General features: G+C 35.3%; 1 protein-coding gene across 4 annotated transcripts in view; it reads left to right on the top strand.

Annotated features, from left to right (window-relative positions):
• The window catches only part of CFAP47 (cilia and flagella associated protein 47), a 562308-nt gene that overhangs the window by 210833 nt on the left and 328991 nt on the right, over nt 1-22484 (top strand). For all 4 annotated transcript variants that reach the window (XM_070784977.1, XM_070784976.1, XM_070784975.1 and 1 more), the window contains 3 exons: nt 10760-10857; nt 11383-11499; nt 18556-18690. In XM_070784977.1, coding sequence (XP_070641078.1) covers nt 10760-10857; nt 11383-11499; nt 18556-18690 — 350 coding nt within the window. The remainder of the gene's footprint in view (nt 1-10759; nt 10858-11382; nt 11500-18555; nt 18691-22484) is intronic.

Here is a 22484-nt window from a genome sequence, read left to right as displayed (position 1 = left end):
AGGGCAGGAGGAGAAGGGGACGACAGAGAATGAGATGGTTGGATGATATCACCGACTCCATGGACATGGGTTTGGGTGGACTTTGGGAGTTGGTGATGGACAGGGAGGCCTGGTATGCTGCAGTTCATGGCGTCACAGAGTCAGACATGATTGAGTGACTGAACTAACTGATTTTTCATCAATGTTGCTAAAATGCACACAGACAATAGAAATGGTATCATATGACATTTTAATGTTTTATCTTGAATGTTTTATTTTGGGAATGTGACAGTCAGTATATATAAGTCATGATTTTAGTGTAAAGCTCAGCACTAAATTCAGAGAAATGTCAAGCAGTTAAACAAATGTGAGAACAAATAGTTAAACCATTTCCAATGGATTAACAGTGTGATTCAATAAATCAGTACAAACTAAGATAATAACCATGTGTCTAGGGAAATGGAGGTTATAAAAATTGCCCAATACCTAGACCCCATTCTTCCTCTCTTTTTCATATTCATACCTACTCAGGGTGGTTGCCTTTCAGTCAGAGACCACTAGTTGAACAAATTCCTGTTAATGCTCATTGCAAGCAGGGAGATCACACATTATGGAGAATCACGAGCTGTCTCACAGTAAAGGATATTATGAAAGACATTGCAGGATTTGTGCATTAGCTAGGTAAACTGGGAAAGGTTCAAGGGATGCATATGTGCTCAGTTGCTCAGTCGTGTCTGTCTCTGCTACTCCATGGACTGTTGGCCGTCATGCTCCTCTGTCCATGGAATTTTCCAGGCAAGAATACTGGAGTGGGTTGCCATTTTGTTCCTAAGGGGATCTTCCTGACCCAGGGATTGAACCTGCATGGCCTGTATCTCCTGCATTTGCAGGAATATTCTTTACTACTGCACCACCTGGAAAGCCAAAATGTGTCTCTTTGGAATATTATTTTAAAAGAGTTATCCATTTGTGAGAAACATTTACCTTTGTAAGGGAACTCTGCATTTGTAAGATTGTCTCCATTTCTGTACCAGGAGGAGGAAGGTGACCAAATCTCTGGAAACTTATTGTGGAAAAGACTTGTTGTTCAGTCACTTAGTCGTGTCCGACTCTTTGCAGCCCCATGGACTGCAGCATGCCAGGTTTCCCTGTCCTTCACTGTTTCCCTGAATTTGCTCAACCTCACCTCCATGGAATTGATGATGCCATCCAACCATCTCATCCTCTCTCGCCCCCTTGTCTTCCTGCCTTCAGTTTTTCCCAGCATCAGAATCTTTTCCAGTGAGTCGGCTCCTCACATCAGGTGGTCAAAGTATTAGAGCTTCAGCTTCAGCATCAGTCCTTCCAATGAATATTCAGGATTGATTTCCTTTAGGATGGACTGGTTGGATCTCCTTGCAGTCCAAGGGAGTCTCAAGAGTCTTCTCCAACACCACAGTTCAAAAGCATCAATTCTTTGGTGCTCAGCCTTCTTTATGGTCCAACTCTCATATCCATTCATGACTACTTGGAAAACCATAGCTCTGCGTTAAAACCTTACCCTTGTTTACTGTGGTTTTCCATGTCACCTCCCATAACTGACTCTCTCGCCATCCTCTTTTGTCTTTAGCTGAGGATGCTATTTAAGATGAGGGCTTCAGCCATTTTGGTGAGTTTTTGGGGGGGTCTTTCCATGTATATATGTAATTTAACTTTTGTTTGATTTTCTGCTCTTAATCTATCATGTCAAATTAATTCTTAACTGAGCCAGAATAATCTATAAGAATAGACAGAAATTTCTACCTCCCCAACAAAGGAAACAGGAATTTGTTTTGACTGTATGTTTTCAGGGACAGTGAAAATCTTATAAATGAGTTATAGTAAATCTCATCCAATGGAAGAAGACTACAGTGAGGGTAATTCTTTAATTGGTAAAGAAGCAGTGTTCGCTCACATTAACCAGGAGAGGGGGATATTGATGTTTCATGGTTTACACCATGAGCTTGTTTTTGTTCTGGGCTTAGGCAGGATTATGAAATGCTCTTGTTTTGTCTCCCTTCATCACAGAAGCAGAGTGACCTTGTATGTCGGTGGTGTTCTGTTAGATTGTTTGTGTCCAATAAGAGGATAACGTGACCCAGCTGTGAGTGTCAGCTCTACTCCTACCAGTGTCAAAGCCCAGCTGATACTGGCCAAGGTCTTACATTTCAGGGGCTGTTTTTCATCAAAATCACCAAATGAAATAGATTAAGAATTATGCTTGAAACATGACTTCATTTGAAATGAAGCATTAGGAGTTGTAAGAAATTATAAATTATAGCAAAAACTGCTACTAATATTTTGTGATATTGTGAATTATAGTAAGAATTATGTTTGGTCTTCCTTCTGGTTTCTAGCACAGAGCTTCTAAAATGCTTGGAATTTCCTAAGTGGAGGGACACAGAAGGGTATCTTTTGTTATGTTAGTGAAGTAACTTCTGGAATGCCTGCTAGATCTCCTAAGGGTGGTGCTGGTTGCTTGGGGAATCAACCTTGTGATTGGAGGGCTGGAACCTTCAGTCCCACCCCCTGTCTTCTGGGAGGGGAGAGGACCTGGAGATTGAATTGATCATCAGAGGCTCAGGATTTAATTAAGCATGCCTGTGTAATGAAGCCACCATAAAATTCAAAAGGACAGGGATCAGAGAGTTTCTGGGTTGATGAATACATACACTGAGATATGGAGAAACTGGTCCACTTGGAGAGGGCATGGAAACTCTACCCCTCTTCCCACATACCTTGCCCTGTGCATCTCTTCCATCTGGATGTTCATACATATTCCTTATCATATCCTTTTGTAATATACTGATAAACATGAGTAAATGTTTCCCTGATATCTGTGATTACTCTAGCTAATAAATTGAATCCGAAGGGAGAAAGGGTCATGGGAACCTCTGATTTTTAGCTAGTTGAATAGAAGTACAGGTAGCAACCTGCACATGTGACTGGCATCTAAAGTGAAGGGCAGCCCTGTGAGTCTGAGCATTTTATCTATCTCTGAGTAGATAGTGAAGGAATTGAGTTGAATTATAGAACACCCAGCTGGACTCCTGAGCATTGCTTGGTGGTGTGGGAACCCTTCTCCCCAACATACATACACATTCATGTTGGAATTGATCTCAGAACCATTTTACAGTTGTAAATAGCAAGAGCATATATTTTTAAGAGCAGTACTTAACAAGCATCCACCAGGGAAGCCCCAAGAATATTGGAGTGGGTAACCATTCCCTTCTCCAGGGGATCTTCCTGACCCAGGGATTAAACCTGGGTCTCCTGCATTGCAGGCAGATTCTTTACCATCTGAGCCACCAGGGAAGCCCTCCCTAACATTTACTTAGTTTAAATAATCAATATTAAAATGTATCTGCTAATAATTTACAGCTTAACTCTTTATTGTGGCAGTAGAAACTGTAATCCTGTAACTGACTACTGACTTGACTCAGTATTGAGTCAGTATAGTATTGACTAAGGTCTTAAATGTCAAGAACCATGAAATTAGTGTCAAGTCCCTTAAATATGTAAAAGGATTGATAAATGACAACATAGAGATAGAACTTTTTTTCTTTTTGGAGAGAGGAGAGTTGTTAGTCTTGAATTTGTTGACTTCAGTGAGTGTTCTCATATATATATATATATATATGTATAATAACTTCTTTATTCCTTAGCTGAATGACAGACATATGAATTATTTCCATTTTTGGCTATTATGAATAAAGCCTCTATGGACATTCATATACTAGTATTTTATAGACATATGTTTCCATTTCTCTGAAGTAAATATCAGAATTGGAGTTTCTGAATCATATGTTAAGTGTATTTTTAATAATTTATTGAGATATAATTCTAATACCATAAAATTTATCCATTTACAGTGTATGATTCAATAGTTTTCAGTATGTTGATAGATATGTACAATTGTTGTCACAATCTAATTATAGAATATCTTCATCATCCCCCAGTGCATATGGAATGTTCCTATTAGCAGTCACTTCTCACTCCCCCAGCACCAGGAAACTACCAGGCTACCTCTTATCTCTATGGATTTACCTATTCTGGATATTCCCTGTAAATGGAATCATATGACAAATATCTTTGAAGCTGATTTTTCTTTTTTTTTTACGTATTCCTGGTTTAGACATTTACAGATAATATTCCATTGTATGCCTATACCACATTTTCTTTATCCAGTTTTCATTTGATGACTAGTTTGATTATTTCCATTTTGGGGGCTGTTATTAATAATGCTGCCATGAACATTCATGGAAAGATTTTTATGGACATACATTTTTATTTTACTTGAGTATGGCATTGGGCTTCCCTGGTGGCTCAGAGGTTAAAGCATCTGCCTGCAATGTGGAAGACTTGGGTTCAATCCCTGAGTCAGGAAGATCCCCTGGAGAAGGAAATGGCACCCCACTCCAGTACTCTTGCCTGGAGAATGCCATGGATGGAGGAGCCTGGTGGGCTACAGTCCACGGGGTCTCAAAGAGTCAGACACGACTGAGCAACTTCACTCACTCATGACAGGAGTGGAATCTCTGGATGATATGATAACTGAAAGTTTGCCATTTGAGAAATTTCGAAAGTGCTGGTACCATTTTACTTTCCCACTATCAGTATGTGAAGGCTCTAATTTGTACACATCCTCACCAACACCTGTAACTGTCTTTTGGACTAGAGTCATTAGGTGTGTGTGATGTAGTATTTTATTTGGGGTGTGAATTGCATTTCTTAGTGATTAATGGTGTTGTGAAGTCAGTATTTTCAATTTGTAATCTTTTTTCTGTAACTTTTTATTTTACTGAAATATGTGATATGATCCTCTTACCCCTAGCCCCACAACTATGTTCTACTAAAATTAGAGTGTTTATTTGCTTGCCAGCTTTCCAGTATTGGTATTGTAATAATAAAATTTGGAAAGAATAATACAGAGGAAAAATTAAGGAAAACATTTGACAAAACATGTGACAAAAATAAATATTCAGGGATTAATATTAATATTAAAATATTTTTAAAGAATCAGGAATATTCATGATTGTATAACATAATAGGGGACTCAGAACAATGAGAGTATATAATAGAATTTAATATAGATGTGACATTCCAAAATCTGTAATAAATATATTAATTCATTTGGTAAGTAGTGCTGGATCAGTTGGCTGATGTTTTGTAATTAAGGTAAAGTTAACTTTGTACTATATGCTATATAACATAAATGAATTCCAAATGTATTAAAAAGTATTAAGTATAAAATTAAAGATTATAAAATAACTTGAAAGAAGTTTATCCAAGTTTGGTATAATCATTTTTAAAACCTGTAACAAGAATGGAAGCATCTAAATATATTATTTGTTCAGCACATATTTAATAAGCATAAGTTGATATGCCCAGGACTGTTACGAGGATTAAAGATGCAACAGAGAACAAAAAAGCCCAAATCCCTTCTAACATGTAAGTTATATTCTAGTAAAAAAAGTCAACTGCCTGGGCCTTGAAAATAAATCTAGTCTCTTAGGTGGCAGGTGAGAATTTTTTGTCATTCCCAATTTCTTCACAAGTTGATTAATTAAAACCCTATTGTCTTTGTGGTTGGAGCTCTTGGTTGCTCACTGAACTAAAAAAATAGTTTAAGAAATAGAATTGTAAGCAGTATATATATATATATATATATATTTATTTATATATATATATTTGTGTGTATATACGTATATAATATATACACATATAATTTAGCATTTTTAAAATGCAGAACAAGTTTGTAAATAGATATACATCAATTTACCATTTTTTACCAGTAATTCTACTTCCGTGATTTCCCATTCAGTCATCTTCTGTTCCTAGCCCCATGATCAGGACAAACTGTCAGTTACCATATCTGATGGTCCAAGAAGAATCAATGCTTGTGATATCACTGTAACAGGAAGTTAAGGAATGAGGCAGACAGCAATCCATCCTTTTCTGTAATGCTCAGAGTTATCATGTAGATAATTCATTTAGGGGAAGTTCTTCATCTTTTTTCTGTATTTCATAATTTTGGCTGTAACATTATAGGGGACTTCAGACAGTCCCAGACATTAGGTATCTGATATAAATTCTTCTAATGTTTAGCTTTTTTCAAAATGCTCTAAAAATTTCACAATTATTATTCATCTCTTTGAAGGAAGGGGGACTCAAGACTATAAAATAGCTAGTACGGGATTTTCAGCCTTGTGGAAGGAAAACATGTTTAAAATAGGACAAAATGAAAAATTCAGCTATCATCTTCTCTTCAATGTAGTGAGCCACAGTTCTAATTGGATATTTGACAAAACCATGATTAATAATAATAGCCAACATTTGTGGTATGCCAATTAAAGGCCTACATTTATTTGTTCATTTAAACTTCAAAGCAAACACCTTGATCAGGTCACTCTTATTACCATTATTAAAAAACAAAGCAGAGAGATTAGCATGTTTTCCTAGAAGAAGTTGTGGTTGGGATTTGAATCTAAGTGGTTTGACTCCAAGGCTCAAGTTAAGTAGCATTGGGTAGTGCTGTTTCTTCAAAATATTAATTCTTCAGTAACTTAGATCTGTGTAGTTCTTGCTAATTCTTTTCAGCTATTCAGAGAGATATCTTGTTCTCTTTTTCATCCACAGTAGTGGATTTTCAAATCTGGATACCCATTGGAATCACCTAGGGAACTGAAAATAAAATAAACTTTAAAAAAACCTGATGTCCCCACCTCTGGCCAGTTGACATGGAATTTTTGGATTGTTGCCTGCACATATGTAGCTTTGCAAAACTCTCAAAGTGGTTCTATTGCACAGTGAAGGTTAAAAACTCTCATGTGTACAAATACAGAAACAGGAAATAAGATTAAATAATACAGAAGTACCATATAAAATACTTGTTCACCACAAGAAATAATATTTCCCAATATATATCTTCACTTTAAAAGAAGAAATTTATGAATAAGTTCTGAGGTTTCTCGGTTTTGTTTGGTTGCTACCTGTTTTGATTTTACATAACATTAATAGTCATTGCTCTGACAAGAGAGGTAATTATTACTCTTGTTTCCTCTCACCTTCCTGCCTTAGTATCACCATTTTGTTAGACTTATGCCTACATAGTTAGTGCTTGTAACACTCATATCCATTCTGTCAGTGTTAGACTGTGTGTCATTTTAACTGGGTTCTCCATTATTAATTATTTTTGACTCAGCTGTTAGATGGTTGGATTTCATAATTATTGTGTTTTTTCTAATTATCATTTCAGGGACTCTGATCTCTGAGTTCTTTTTGTAAACATTTTCATTTTCTTTACGTATGGATTGCATCTTGACTGAGAATCAAACTTGGGAATCACTGTGTTTCTCTGAACTCTAACTCCATTGTGTTATGCCAGCAAAATAGCTTTGGAAAAATTAAGATCAGCTTGCAACTCCTCCCCTATAAGTGAATTGCTTTCTTTGGCTTTAATTTTTTTTTTTTTTTAATATTCTTAAAGTGAGTGAGATATTCAAGAGTGTGAAACCTGTTCTACAACATTTCCTTAGTAAATTTGGTATATTTTGTATTTTTTGTACTTATTTTGAAGTGTAAGATATTGGTTGAAACTGAGACATGAAGTGACTTTTTCTAGCCTTCTATTGAGTATAGATAATCTTACATTATACCTGATCTTTTTCATATTTAATCTTATAGTATATTCCACATTTCTTCATTAACTGTGATATTTACTGTAGGATTATTTTTCAGATTATGTTCATTGTGTTCTGGAATTTACATTCTCTCCTTAGGTTTATAGAATTTTTATGATGAATACTACAGAACTATTTAGATATGTAGATAGATATATATTTGTGTATTTTAATATGATGTTAAATTGATTGTTAACTGTAAACTACACTTGCAGTCCTGGCACAAATTCAATTTTGCCATGATAGCTAAACTTTTTAAATACCATTCTAGAATTAGCTTACTAATATTTTAATTTTTGCTTCAGTTTACATGAGTGATAATTTATAAATATTTTCTGTACATTTTAGGGTTTTTTTTGTTAAAATTTTATGCAAACCTCAGTGATTACTTAAGAAGTCCCACTTATTTAAGAGTTTCTATATTGGTGAAATTGCTTAGTTCCTAAATTTTGCAGAATTTACTGATAAAACCATCTAGGCCTATTAATTATAAAAGAAATGATTAAAGAACTTAATCAGTTCTTTAATTGTAATAAGATTATTATTTTCTATCTTCCATTGAGATTTTATAACTCATTTAATTAAATTAATATCATCTAAAATTTTTAAATATATTAACATAATATTATTATTTGTGTCTTTTCCCTTGTATGTAACTGCTATAATTACTTTTTCTTACAGTTGATATTGTTTTCTTAGGCCTTCTTTTATTTTTAATCAATCTTCTCCATAGTAAAGAGCCTTTACTTTCTTTCTAGTTTAATGATACGCTTATATGGAGGTTCTCCCAAGTATTGTATATATTATCTCAACCTCAAGTGGCTGGTCTGATAATTATTATATGCAACTGATCTTATAATTAGTGAATATCATATTGTTGAGAGGTCAAAATGATCTATAGATTCAATGTAACCCCAGTGAAAATCCTGCCACACTTTTTTTTTTGGTAGATTATCGATAAGTTGGCTCTAAAATGCCCATATGAATTCTGGGAGTGATAAAACTTTTCTGTATGGAAATGTGGTGTTGAGTACATGATAATGTATCTTTCAAAATCCTCAGACTCTGTCAAAATCCACAAAGAGTGAATGTGTGTGTATGTGTATACATATATATATTTTTTTTTTTTTTTTAATCAACGAACAGATAAATTAGTAATTCAGGATGGAATGCAGACTGTGAGAAATGAATCTAACTGCCTTACAGATGTTTGACAGCCTCACTGAATGTAATGGAGGAGAAAGGAGCTGACTTACCATACCATGATTGCATAGTGTAGAACTAAAAGACCAGTAGACCTATACCTATGCATGTAACTGTGGTTTCTTACAGGGGACAGATTTGCAATTCTGAAAGTAGTTTTTTATGTTTACTGTGGCTGAACAAATAAGTGAATTTCTTTTAAATAGTGAGAGATGGGTTTTTTCACTGTTGAAAAAAGAAGTTAGAAATAAGCAAAGGGGGATGGTCATCATGAATCCTGTGGTGCTCAATTGTAGTTGGTGGAATTGGATGTAACAATATAATGCTTAGGTTCTGTTCATTAACTTCTAGTTAGTAAATTTTTAATTAGTTGTTTTCCTCTTGTGAGTGTAATCTTTCATAAGATGTTAAACTCTCTCAAGGAAATTTCTATCCCTTCTCTGATAAGGATGGGATGTTTAGAGGACACAGTCTATATACCCATTGCCAACTGACTGTTTCACTATAAGCTAATAAATTGTGTTTTTCAGATTAAAGTTAGAATTGTTGTTTCTAGTTTGTAGAAAAAATGAATTTTGGCTACAAAAGTGAGACCCTTTGTTTTTGTTAAAAGCTGTGAGTGGCAGATAGAAATTGAGAAGTACATTTAGGTTATAATTATTCAGCCAACTAGAAAAGTACATTTACAAATAATTACTTTGGTTGTGTCACATCTTATATCAGACATACAACTATTTATAGCTTTCTGTCAGGAAAAAAAATCATTTGAAAAATATAGTGCAAAATATTGTTTGCTGTATGTTAGTTGAAAATTCCTAGTGACCTTTGTTTGCTAGACTGATTTTGCAATAATATGCTGTAGAAATCCTAAGGAAATGTTCAGTGTTGTATAATCTCAGATGAAAAAGTACTGGGCACTGTTTCTGCGAAGTATGCAGGACATCTTTGGTTCCTTCCCGAGAAAACTAAGTCTTCCAGATGTAAAACAGTCCTACTTTGTGAAGTTATATACATGTCATGAACATATCCCATCATGGTTTATTCTTCACAGAAAATGAGAATCAAGGGATTCGAGGGGATTTATGAAGATCACCAATTTTTCCTCTTGTTTTCAGTTAATAAATCATCTCAGACCATTAAGAGATGGTTCTACTAGGCCCTTTTGGAAACATTTTGAAAAAGGAAATGTCACATTCATCATGTCAGTAATTTCTGATGTTTAAATCACCTTTCATTCTTCCCTAATATAGGACAGGTTTGTTTGTTGTTGCTTGTTTTTTCTTACTAAATATCCAGATTTTACTTTCACTTTTTTTTCCCCTTGTGTCAGCGTAGTAGTCATCTCTGTAACTGAAAATTCCTTTTATTATTCTTCCATCTTGTATTATCTTTTATAGATTATTTCTAGTTTCTTTAAGCCATAAATTCCCAAACCCTTTCACATACTTACCCTACATGTGAAGGAATTTCTGCAACAAATAGTGAAACTGGCGCTAAAACTTTAGAGTTAATGGAAACCTCATGCCTTCTGAGCCACCTTACCCAAGTTGATGATCAAACATTTGAACTGCACAGTACGTAATTTTGAAATGTCAGATTTTTCTTCCATTATTTCATGGTAGTACATTATTCAAAGTGATTCCAGTGGAAATAAAGGACAGTCTGCAGTTGCCTGTAATACCTTATAGACACATTTCATATTACTAAGCTTCTGAGGTTAGTTTTGTTTTTTTTTTTTTCCTTTTTCCGAAATATAATGCTTTTTATTTTCTAAGCAAAGGCAAATCTTTCTTTGATTCTTGCTCAAATTTCCATAAGAGGTATTTTTAAAAAAGTAAAACTGTTATTATATTTACTCTCTCTCTTTTTTGGAACAGGTGTTATTCCCCCTGAGAGATGGATAGTAAATTTTGACAAAGACCTTTTAGACGGCCTTGTTTTTGCAACAGTATTGGGAGCCTATTGTCCATTTTTGGTAAGTCTTTTTTATGCAGAGTGGTCTTCTTTTATTTAAATAACTTAGAAATTAAAATTTGAAACATTTTCTGCAACCTGATTCTGTTAAATGTTTTAATTTTATATCATACAATACTTTGGCCACCTGATGGGAAGAACTGACTCTTTTGAAAAGACCCTGATGCTGGGAAAGATTGAAGATGGGAGGAGAAGGGGACAACAGAGGATGAGATGGTTGGATGGCATCACTGACTCAATGGACATGAGTTTGAGTAAACTCTGGGAGTTGGTGATGGACAGGGAAGCCTGGCGTGCTGCAGTCCATGGGGTCACAAAGAGTTGGACACGACTGAGTGACTGAACTGAACTGAATTGAACCTACATCTGAATGGCTAGCATTCCCTTTTTATTTATTCTTTTATTTTGATTATAATAACCTATTGATTAATGTTAGTATTGAAATGATTGTTTACTGAACTACAGAGAACAATTAAAAAGCAGTTATTTTTATTCTATTAATAAAAAATTTGATTATCTTTTTCAGATTGAGTCTCATTTCATAAACATGTACACACAACCAAAAAGTTCTGAACAGTATCTCCACAATTGCCTGATTGTTGTGAATGTTCTTCATGAAATTGGCTTTGACATGGATATACAGGTGGGTGCCTTAAAATCACATATTCTATAAATATTTTATTAATTCCTTATTTTTTCCAATTTTTTAAGGTATGATTGGTAAATAAAACCTGTGTATACTTAGCTTGTACAATGCTATTTTTTAGGATGTACAGGGTGATAATTTAATATATGTTTACCATGTGAAATGATTATCATAATCAAGTGAATAAACACATCAGTATCAACCATCTCACACATGTTGTGTGCTAAATTGCTTCAGTCGTGTCCAACTCTTTGCAACCCTATAGACTGTAGCCCACCAGGCATAGTTACCTGTTTTTTGTGATGAGAATGCTTAAGATCTACTCTCTTAGCAAATTTCAAGTACACAGTCCAATATATCACTAACTATAATGACCATACTTTATACTACCTCCCCAGAAGTCAGTCATCCTGTAAATAATGATTTGTACCCTTTGACTAGCATCTGCCCATTTCCCCTATCTCCATCCCCTGGCTACTACCATTTAATTCTCTGGTTCTTTGAGCATGCCTTTTTAATTCCACATATAGTTGAAATCTAAGGACTTCCCTGGTGCCTTAGATGGTAAAGCGTCTGTCTACAATGAGGGAGATCCGGGTTCGATCCCTGGGTCAGGAAGATACCCTGGAGAAGGAAATGGCAACCCACTCCAGTACTATGCCTGGAAAATATCATGGACGGAGGAGCCTGATAGACTACAGTCCATGGGGTTGCAAAGAGTCAGACGCGACTGAGCGACTTCACTCACTTCACTCATAGTTGAAATCATACAAATATTTATCTTTGTGTGTCTGGCTTGCTTCAGGTATCATAATGTCCTCCAGGTTCATTCATATTGTCACAAGTGGCAGGATTTCCTTCTTTTTTATTGTTAAATACTATTCCATTGTAAGAATATACCACACTTTATTTATCCATTCATCCGTCGAGAGATACTTACGTTGATCCTATTTTTTGGCTTTTGTGAATAATAGTGCAGTTGTATGTAGAATAAGAGATAGCTGTGATGTAACTGATTTTATTTCCTTTGGATATATACCCAGAAGTGGGATTGCCAGACCACATAGTAGTTCTATTTTTAATTTTTGGGGGGGAACCAACATACTGTTTTCCATAGTGGCTGCACCAGTTCCCATTCCCATCAACAGTGTGCACGTGATCCGTTTTCTCCACACCCTTACCAACCTTTGACATCTCTTGTCTTTTCAATAATAGCCGTTCTAACAGGTGTGAGGTGATGTCTCCTTGTGACTTTGATTTACATTTCCCTGGTGGTTAGTGATGTTAAACAGGCTTTTACATATCTGTTGGCCATTTTACATCTTCTTTGGAAAAATGTTAATTGACTCCTTTATAATATTCCTTTGTTCATATATTTTAACTCTAAATTGAAACAGTCTTTTCATGGAATATTGCTAAAATGTGAAAATTGAACTATGACTTCATAGAAATCTACTGGATACTTTTTAATGGGTATAATTATGTATATCTGACTGCATAATAAGTAAGTAGTTCTAGTTTTCAAGTCACAGCAGTGCTTTCTTAATATTATCTGAGCCCTAAGAATTAAAGAACAGATTATTTGAATATGAATATAGATGTTATATTGTTTTCCTATTTAGTAGCAAAAAGAAAAATTTTCACCTTAGTCTTAAAATAAATATTAATGTAGAAGTCACAGTGTCAATGTAGCTTTTTATTATGTTTAGACCTCCAAGTTACAATTCCATCTGGCCTTTCTCATTGTTCTCTATGGCGACAATAAAAAACATTATCTGCTTATCATTTTCTGAGCCCTTTGTTACTTCAGAGTAATGAAGCAGTATAATAAATGATTTGTGACTTCTAAGAATATACAAACTCATTGAATTGACAAGATATATGCAAGTTCAATAATAAATGACATTCCACTAATTTAATTGACAATGTAGGAAAATAATAGAATAAGAATTCAGATAAAAGAAGAGATCAGTGTGATCCAGATTAATCCACCAAAGACTGTGAAGAAAGCAAGACTTATTTTGGGTCTTGAATGGATTTGAGTTGGTAGTGGTAAGAGAGAAAGGTGTTTATTCAGAGGCATAAGCAGACTATAAAATGTAGACAAATGGCATACATTAAGGAAATTATGTGAATAGCCTGACTTAGTTGAAGTTTGGGATTGAAAAAATAGATATAGGCATATATTGGGATCTTGGATGTCAGGATAACAATTTAGGAGTTTACTGTGTTGGTGTCATGGGAATAAATGTGATTACTCTTACAACAATGGTGAGGATGAACTGAAAGGAAAGGGACTGGAGACAGGGAACACAGAACCAAAAAAATGCCATTTAACTTGGTCAAGTAGCAAAATATTTTCTCTACTCAGTTCATTTTAATGGCGGCTTAAATAATAAACTGATAGAGGAGACATTGTGAGGTTTTCCAGACCTGGTGACCAGCCACAAAAGGACACAAAAGGACCATTACAACAAACTCTGAGTTTTCCATTCTGTGACTCAGAGAGATTGATGATACCAGTGTCCACACGTGGCTTGGTACAAAGTGCTTCCTTGCACCTGCCAAAGAAATGATGCTTCATAATGGCTTGCTTTTTCCTTGTATTAAAGTCATTTACATGTTAAAACCCCTTTGTACCAGGTCTGAAATTTATCTTTTATATTGGTAGAGCTATAAGGAGATACTGTAATCAGGCATTTTGGTCAGAGAGTTCTTTTATAAGACTTTTAAGGATAAACTCTAAATGCTTTATTGTGAAAAAATAAAAATATTACAGTTCCTGTCAGTTTGACTGATTGAATCTCCTCCATAAAATATGCTGGATAGACCTGCAAGTGATACAGATGTGGTAAAACCACACTCATGCCTTCAAATATGTTAATGACTAATAGTGACTTGTATATGAAAAGATCCAGTACAAAGCGGCCAGTGCATGCCAGGAAGACATAGAAACTGTGTACTGTGGGAATCAAAGGGGAAAGAAATCATTCTGAAAAGGGAACCAGCAAGAGTTGCATGGGGCATTTGGTGTTTAAGGTGACCTTTGAGAATTTGATAAGGGTTTGTAGGAAACTTAAAATATCCTTGTTTAGAAAATATAATTCATCTTGCATTGTGATTCTCTCCTTTGCTTTTTGACCCTCTCAGATAAATTAACTCAAAATGTTTATTTTATTGTGTAGCAAAAAATAGATCCTAAGATTTGAGTATCTACTACATAAAAATGTAGAGAAGATGTCTAAGATTTGATGAATGGAGAAATTAGCAATTAACTTAGCTGATAATTACCAAGATTTTACCAGTCAGCTCCAATTCCCTAACTTTTTATCAGCCCGAATTTACCCACTGCATCAAATGTCAAAGTTCAAAAAAAATCACATTTAAATTAACTTAACCATAGTGAATTAATACTAATGATTAGCACTGGTTCACATTTGAATACTGTGAAACTTACCACTGGACTTATTTATTAATGTTTGAGTTTTCTATTTATTATGTCGTTCTTTGCAACTGTTGAGTCAGTTCAATAAGTTCTGTGCCAGTGTTATATCATGTGGAATCCTAGCATCTGGAATGTAACTATTATTACATATCCTCCCTTTTAGAGCAAAGCTATTGTGCAATTTATTTGAACTCAGCATAGAATGTATTTTTATTCCCTCATGTAGAGACATGGAGATATTTATATATAGATAGATAGATAGGTATAGCTAATACTTAGATTCTGCTACATATAATTCACTGAGTAATGATGGAAGCTAAGGGTGAATAGATATCTAACTTCTCTGAAAAATTTTGTTTCTTTATGTCAACTTGGATGCTTTCAGTCTTAATAACAATTCATGAATAAAAGTATTTTAAAAATAAATTCTGTATTTTATATAAGATGAATCAGGCAGTAAAATATTATAGGGATATTTATTCATTTCATCAACAAAATTATCAAAGATTCATCTTTGCTCAGTTCTTCTTAGCCTGTTGGCTTTGTTTTAAGCATGTGCACTAATAACTATAAAGTTCCTACTGAAATTCTTACATAACACCATTATGCAGCTATTCTTGGGTCTGGTTGAACAGTACCGCTTCTTGTGCTTCTCATTTTCCTTTAGGTAAACTTTCCCAGTGGTCCCACAGCATACATCCCATTGCATATCATTGACCATAATTGCATCTCATGCTTGTAGTTAAACGAGTGTTTGATAAAAGTAATGGAAGAGCCACAAAAATTTGAATTATTGATAAAGAAGGGAGAAAAATGCTGTTGGGAAGGCAGTCAGTAGTGTTCTGTGTCAGATTATGGTATGTCTTTGGGTACTACTAGTTTTGATTGGTATCTAGTTTGGAAGCTGGAATATCTTGACATCAGAGCAAATTGAATCCACCATGAAGCTCCAGGACCATCTCATCTCTTCTTGTTACTGATGCAGACACTGAGACCTAGGGAAGCCAGTTGATTTCGTAAAGATCATGGTACTTTGTGGTAGCAGGATGTGAGTTTAGTTTACTAGATTTTTACTACACCATTTTCCTCTATTATGGCATTACAAAAATTCCCTGTCTTTTGTTAGTTCAGTAGGAAAATATTATCAGGAGACAAATGGATAAATGTAAGTAAAGTTCTTCTAGGTTAGAACTGTGTAGAGACAGTAATGATTATATCTTTGAAATATATTTCACATGAAAATCTTGTTTTAAATAAACATAACTTATTTTGACATTTGGCTTTTTAAGCCTAGAATTGACTAAAAAGCGATTTCTTTAGATTATTTTCACTGAACTTTATCATAAAGCTGAGTGATCTTTTCTCTAGTTTTTCACTCTAATACTCTAATTATCAAATTTTTTCAGTTAAGATAAACATTTTTTTTCATTTCCAAAATACTGCCCTATTACATATTTTTCAAAGATGGACTTTTGGAATAGTTTTATATTGCTACCTGTATATTTTATGCTGTAGTCACTAAAATAGTATTCAAAAGAGTTTTACGGACCTCAGACTTGGGGCCCAGAGTATCCTGCCACTGCTACTGCTGCTAAGTCACTTCAGTCGTGTCCGACTCTGTGCGACCCCATAGACGGCAGCCCACCAGGCTTCCCCGTCCCTGGGATTCTCCGGGCAAGAACACTGGAGTGGGTTGCCATTTCCTCCTCCAATCCATGAAAGTGAAAAGTGAAAGAGAAGTCGCTCAGTTGTGTCCGACTCTTAGCGACCCCATGGACTGCAGCCCACCAGGCTCCTCCATTCATGGGATTTTCCAGGCAAGAGTACTGGAGTGGGTTGCCATTGCCTTCTCCAATGAATACATTTCCCATCACCATAGAGAGCTCTCTTTGGATCACACCCAGAGGCTGGCCCATCATGCAGGGATATATCCTTCACTTTGTGGAAATTAAACTCTGTATTCCATTTTGTAGTTTGTTCTTACGTTGAATGATGATCCTGTGTATGTTGACTAATGTTGTCTTCAGTGAAGACATGTGAGATGTCACAATACTGATGAGAAACTTTGGGGTCCTGATATATGTCTCAGTTTTTCTCACATCATACTCACTAGCAGCTTTCTACTCTGCCAAGACTAGCAACTTCTTCTACTTTTTTCCCCTAATAATCCCCTTCCCAGTTACCTTTATCGGTTAGCTTTACTGCTTATTGACAAAACAAGAAAGAATAAACCTTTCTGTTCTTCCAAAGGAAGGAAAGACTATATTTGGGAATGTGTACTAGTAGATGATCAATGGGGTCTCAGTAGTTTCTTATAACTGCTGCCAGATTTCAGAGTCAAGTGCTTTAGTTCCAGATAACCATTGGTATCCTGAGTTCTGGCACTATTTGCATTTCCAGGCCAGGCCCAGATCGTTTTCAGTTGCTAACTTGAATGTGCACCATTAAATCACAGTAGATCTCCAGTTTATGAAAGTGCAGAGAGGTCCCTGTTGACTGACAATGACAGAGATGCTTGTGTGTCAGTGGTGTTTTATGTCTTTGAGTCTTTGCCTCAGACCAATCCCAGTACTTTATTGCTATGAATAATTCTTCCCCACTACCTCTGCCTTTTTCTAGGAGATCATAGGCACAACATATACTGATAGAAATAATCCTTCCTCCTCTGCTCCTGACTTGACATTTTGGGCTCAGTGCCCATTCTGGCCATGTTGATCATCCCTGCTGTTATTCCTCTATAATTCTAGATTTTATCTCAGATATTGGCCAACAACCATCTCTAATTTATCTCGTTTATCAGTGTAATTACATTTTCTGCCATACTGTGATTTGTTCTAGGATAAGAACTTCTCCAGCCACCTCCCCCCGACCCACCTGATCTGCATGAATTGTTGCTCTTGTGTTATTTCTTGTTCCGAAATCAAGTCCCTCTTCCTGGTATCCACACCCTCCTCTATGTGACTGTTGCACTCCTTTGTCTTCTTCTACCACTTGTCCCTTCTGATCTTGTGTGTGATTCACATTGTGCTTTTTCTTTCCCAAATCAATACTATACTCCCTATATCCTTGCCTGAGATTTCTTTACTTTTCTGATAGGATATACCTTTTCCTCACTCCAGACACCAACCTATTTAAAACCCTTCAAGTATTCTTCAAGGCCATCTCATGTGTTACCTCTTCCTTTGGGCTTTTGTTAAAAAAAACCTCTTGCCGTCTTTTACTTCAGTAGTTTGTCTACTTCTATTATCTTTTACTGCATTATACACTTTAAGTCATGGATGATATTGTAATCACATTTGTCCATATTTCTCGTGCATAATATTATTCTGACCTCTAGTATTATTCTGACTAGCTTTTATGGAGTCTTTGAGGCTGTGAGGTCATTCTTATATTTATGATATATCTAATTCAACCTCTAATGCATAGGTCAAGCTATTCTGATTCACAGCAATATTTTGTTTGCTCATAGCAACATTTCAGTGTCATTGTCAATCAATAGCATTTTAAGATGTTTTAAGTAATTCAATGGTTGATGTACTGGGTTTTAGCTCTTTTAATATATTTTATTTGTATATCCTGTAATTTATAATTCTCTTCTTTGGAACTAGGCTACTGACATCTGTGATCCCAATCCAATCCTGATGCTCATGTTTTGTGTCTACATGTATGAAAGACTTCCTACATATCTCCCCAAGAAAGTGGTGCCCTTTCATTGTACTCTACATGACACAGTGTTTAGAGAGGTAAGGGTATCTTTGAGATCAAAATATATGTGGAATTAAACACTTATGTGGGTTTTAGATATTTCTCTCCCAACCCAAAATGAACAAATGTATCAGTATGATAAAATAAGCCTTAACAAATGTTTTTCCTTCTAAAGCAAAGGTATAGCAGAGTGAAAGGGAGGTTTTTTCCTTAATAGTAATCACTACTTGCAATGAACTAATGGTTCTTTTATTCATCTGAAGAATGGAATGGGGAGATAGAAAATGAAAGTTAAGCACTTTGAAGGGCAAATCTTTTAGGAAAGTCGAGATCCATTTCATGTACAAGAGAACTTCATGATATAAGTAGAAATGTATCAGAGTATGCGTGGCATTCCTTTAGGGAACCTTACACATCCAGACGGATTTTGTTCAAGTAAGGATGGGTTTCCTAGGTGGCACAGTAGTAATGAATCCGCCTACCAATGCAGGAGACATAAGAGACACAGGTCTGTCTGGATCTTGAAGATCCCCTGCAGGAGGAAATGGCAACCCAGACCAGTATTCTTGCTTGGAAAATCCCACGGACAGACGAGCCTGGCAGACTACAGTCCATGGGGTCACAAAGAGTCGGAAACAGCTGAGCAACTGAGAACAGCATGCACGTATCCAGATGGATTGTGTTCAAAATAAGGATATGGAAAGGGAAGTAATAATGAAAGCATTCCTGATCAGGGTCACCATTAATGCCAGTTCAGTTCAGTTCAGACTAAAAGATTGTATATATGCTGGAGCTACTAATTGCATAACAGTGATTTTTTTTTAATATGTAGGAAAAATTGAAAATGAAATTTTAAGTCCTGTGACCATAACGAATCTATATAAACATGTCCATGTTTTGCGAGTGTTTTCTTTGATTGAGAAACATATTGCCAGGGATCATCAACCTAACTGTGGTTTTCAAACAATATGTTTCATATGAATACTTGTGAAATATTTTCTAACATATAGTTTTATTTCTTATATTTGTCCAAGACACTTCCTTCTATTAGTTTCATGGTTGAACATTTCATGAAATCTCCTTTTTTCTTTCTCTGCACAGTATAGGCTGTTAGAATCTTACTGTGTACAAAAGTTAATTTATCTCTTTGGTCAGATCATTTCTATTCCTTTTCCTCAGGCTGTTTTATGTATTCCTCTTCACATTAAGTTTTTGTTGTTGTTGTTTAGTCACTCAGTCATGTGTGACTCTTGCAACCCCATGGACTGTAGCCCTCCAGGCTCCTCTCTCCATAGGATTTTTCTGGCAAGAATACTGGAATAGATTTCCATTTCGTCCCCTAGGAGATCTTCCCAGTTTGGAGGTAGGGGGTGGGGTGTGTTCATTTTATACTTTCAATGCAAAACATGTCCATATGTGGTCTTCAAAAGTTATGTCCTGGTGATTTGTAGATGTATCCTTTTTGAGAAAATAACAATGTACTCTCTGACTGTATGAGTGATGGTTAATAAGGATTCAGTTAAAAAGCAGAAAAAACTCAGATACTTGTCTCAGTGTAAAGAGCTCAATTTAGGAAAAGGAAAGCCATTCCTCCTGATTTTCTATTAGCAAACATTGATATATGATCTTATTTTTTAAAAAATTTATTCCTGTTTTTGTTGGAAAAAGAAATAAGAAACTCTTCAGAGAACTTTTTCAACAGTATTCACTACAGTAATTCACTAAGTGTGATGATATTTAAGGGCCTTGTGTACTAACTGGCCTAGAGCTATAATTACAGTGGAGTGGACTTTAATTTCTAAAAAGTTATAAATGCTTTGCTTAAGCCTGCAGAAAATAGGAGGGGTCTGAATTAGATTTAAACAGTGATTTAATTCATTTGAGTATTATCAATGGTTTTCTAATTCTGTACATGTTTGAATTTCTTTATATCATTTGATTATGTTGAAAAACCTAATTTGTCAACATAGATTCTATTTGTGATGTTAAAAATCAGATTAAATCATTAAAATGGAAACAATTTCTTTTCATATTTAACTCCTTATTGGGAATAATATTCTCACTTTAAGCTTATAGATGAGATTGTACATAGAGCTTTTATTTTTCAGAAATGTAAGGAACATCTTTTGAAGGAAACAATAAAAATTGAATAAAAATGCAAAATAGAACATCAATTACAACAAGCTTTGATTCTAAATTTCATTCAAGAAAATCACTGATCTGGAAATTGCTGAGAATCTATGGCGTAGTTCGCCCATATGCATCAACACTATAAATGGCAGTACCTAAGTAGTGAAATGTCATTGTTGTCAACTTTTTTGACCTCCCAGTATAAAGAAAAATCTCGAGAAATGGCTACTATAATTGAAAAAGTATATTTTGTAGCTATATATCACAAATAGAAACAGAATACTGGGACCATGAAACAATACAACGATCGGTGAAAAAATGTCAAGTTCAGTGATTTTCTGAGATACTTTTAAAAGTAATTGAACTATTTTTTTTTCCTTTCTGAAACAAAATTTACACAGAAACACAATAGTTAAATAATAGCTATCATTGCAAAAGGAGAATTGAGAGTCTAAGCTTGGTTTCTTTCCTTGATCAGCTTTTTCTTCTCCCTACCATTAACATGACCCCTACATGAAATTCTTGAGTTGGGTGGAATAATCTGACCACAGATGGGCCCAATATTTTTGCATCATTTATTTACTTATTTTTATATAAATGTATTTATATATACATGTTTGTATGTATATATATGTGTGTATGTCATATATGTGGTATATATATATATATGTGATTATTATATTATATATTTGTTGTATCAGTTCAGTTCAGTCGCTCAGCCATGTCCGACTCTTTGCGACCCCATGGACTGCAGCACACCAGGCCTCCCTGTCCATCACAAACTCCCAGAGCTTACTCAAACTCATGTCCATTGAGCCGGTGATGCCATCCAACCATCTCATCCTCTGTCGTCCCCTTCTCCTCCCGCCATCAATCTTTCCCAGCATCAGGGTCTTTTCAAATGAGTCAGTTCTTCCCATCAGGTGGCGAAAATATTGGAGTTTCAGCTTCAGCATCAGTCCTTCCAAAATATTCAGAACTGTTTCCCTTTAGGATGGACTGGTTAGATCTCGTGCAGTACAAGGGACTCTCAAGAGTCTTCTCCAACACCACAGTTCAAAAGCATCTTTATAATCCAACTATAGTTCCTGCCTAAGTGCCATTGCCCTTTCTGTACTCTAATTTGGCCAAACATCCACCTCTCTCAGATATTTTCTTTCCTCTGGGTCTATACTTTCTATATATCCATACATGACTACTGGAAAAACTAAAGCTTTGACTAGATGGACATTTGTTGACAAAGTAATGTCTCTGCTTTTTAATATGTTGTCTAGGTTGGTCATAACTTTTCTTCCAAGGAGCTAGTGTCTTTTAATTTCATGGTTTCAGTCACCATCTGCAGTGATTTTCGAGCCCAAAAATAATAAAGTCAGCCACTGTTTCCACTGTTTCCCCATCTATTTGCCATGAAGTAATGGGACCAGATGCCATGATCTTAGTTTTCTGAATGTTGAGTCTTAAGCCAACTTTTCACTCTCCTCTTTCACTTTCATCAAGAGGCTCTGTAGTTCTTCACTTTCTGCCATAAGGGTGGTGTCATCTGCATATCTGAGGTTATTGATATTTCTCCCGGCAATCTTGATTCCAGCTTGTGCTTCCTCCAGCCCAGTGTTTCTCATGATGTACTCTGCATAGAAGCTAAATAAGCAGAGTGACATAACAAGAATGAGTAGCTACCTTAAGATCTCAAGGATGATTATGT

The sequence above is a fragment of the Bos indicus genome, chromosome X (genome assembly GCF_029378745.1).
Source record: "Bos indicus isolate NIAB-ARS_2022 breed Sahiwal x Tharparkar chromosome X, NIAB-ARS_B.indTharparkar_mat_pri_1.0, whole genome shotgun sequence".
Lineage (NCBI taxonomy): Eukaryota > Metazoa > Chordata > Mammalia > Artiodactyla > Bovidae > Bos > Bos indicus.
This window is presented reverse-complemented; position numbering and strand designations above follow the sequence as displayed.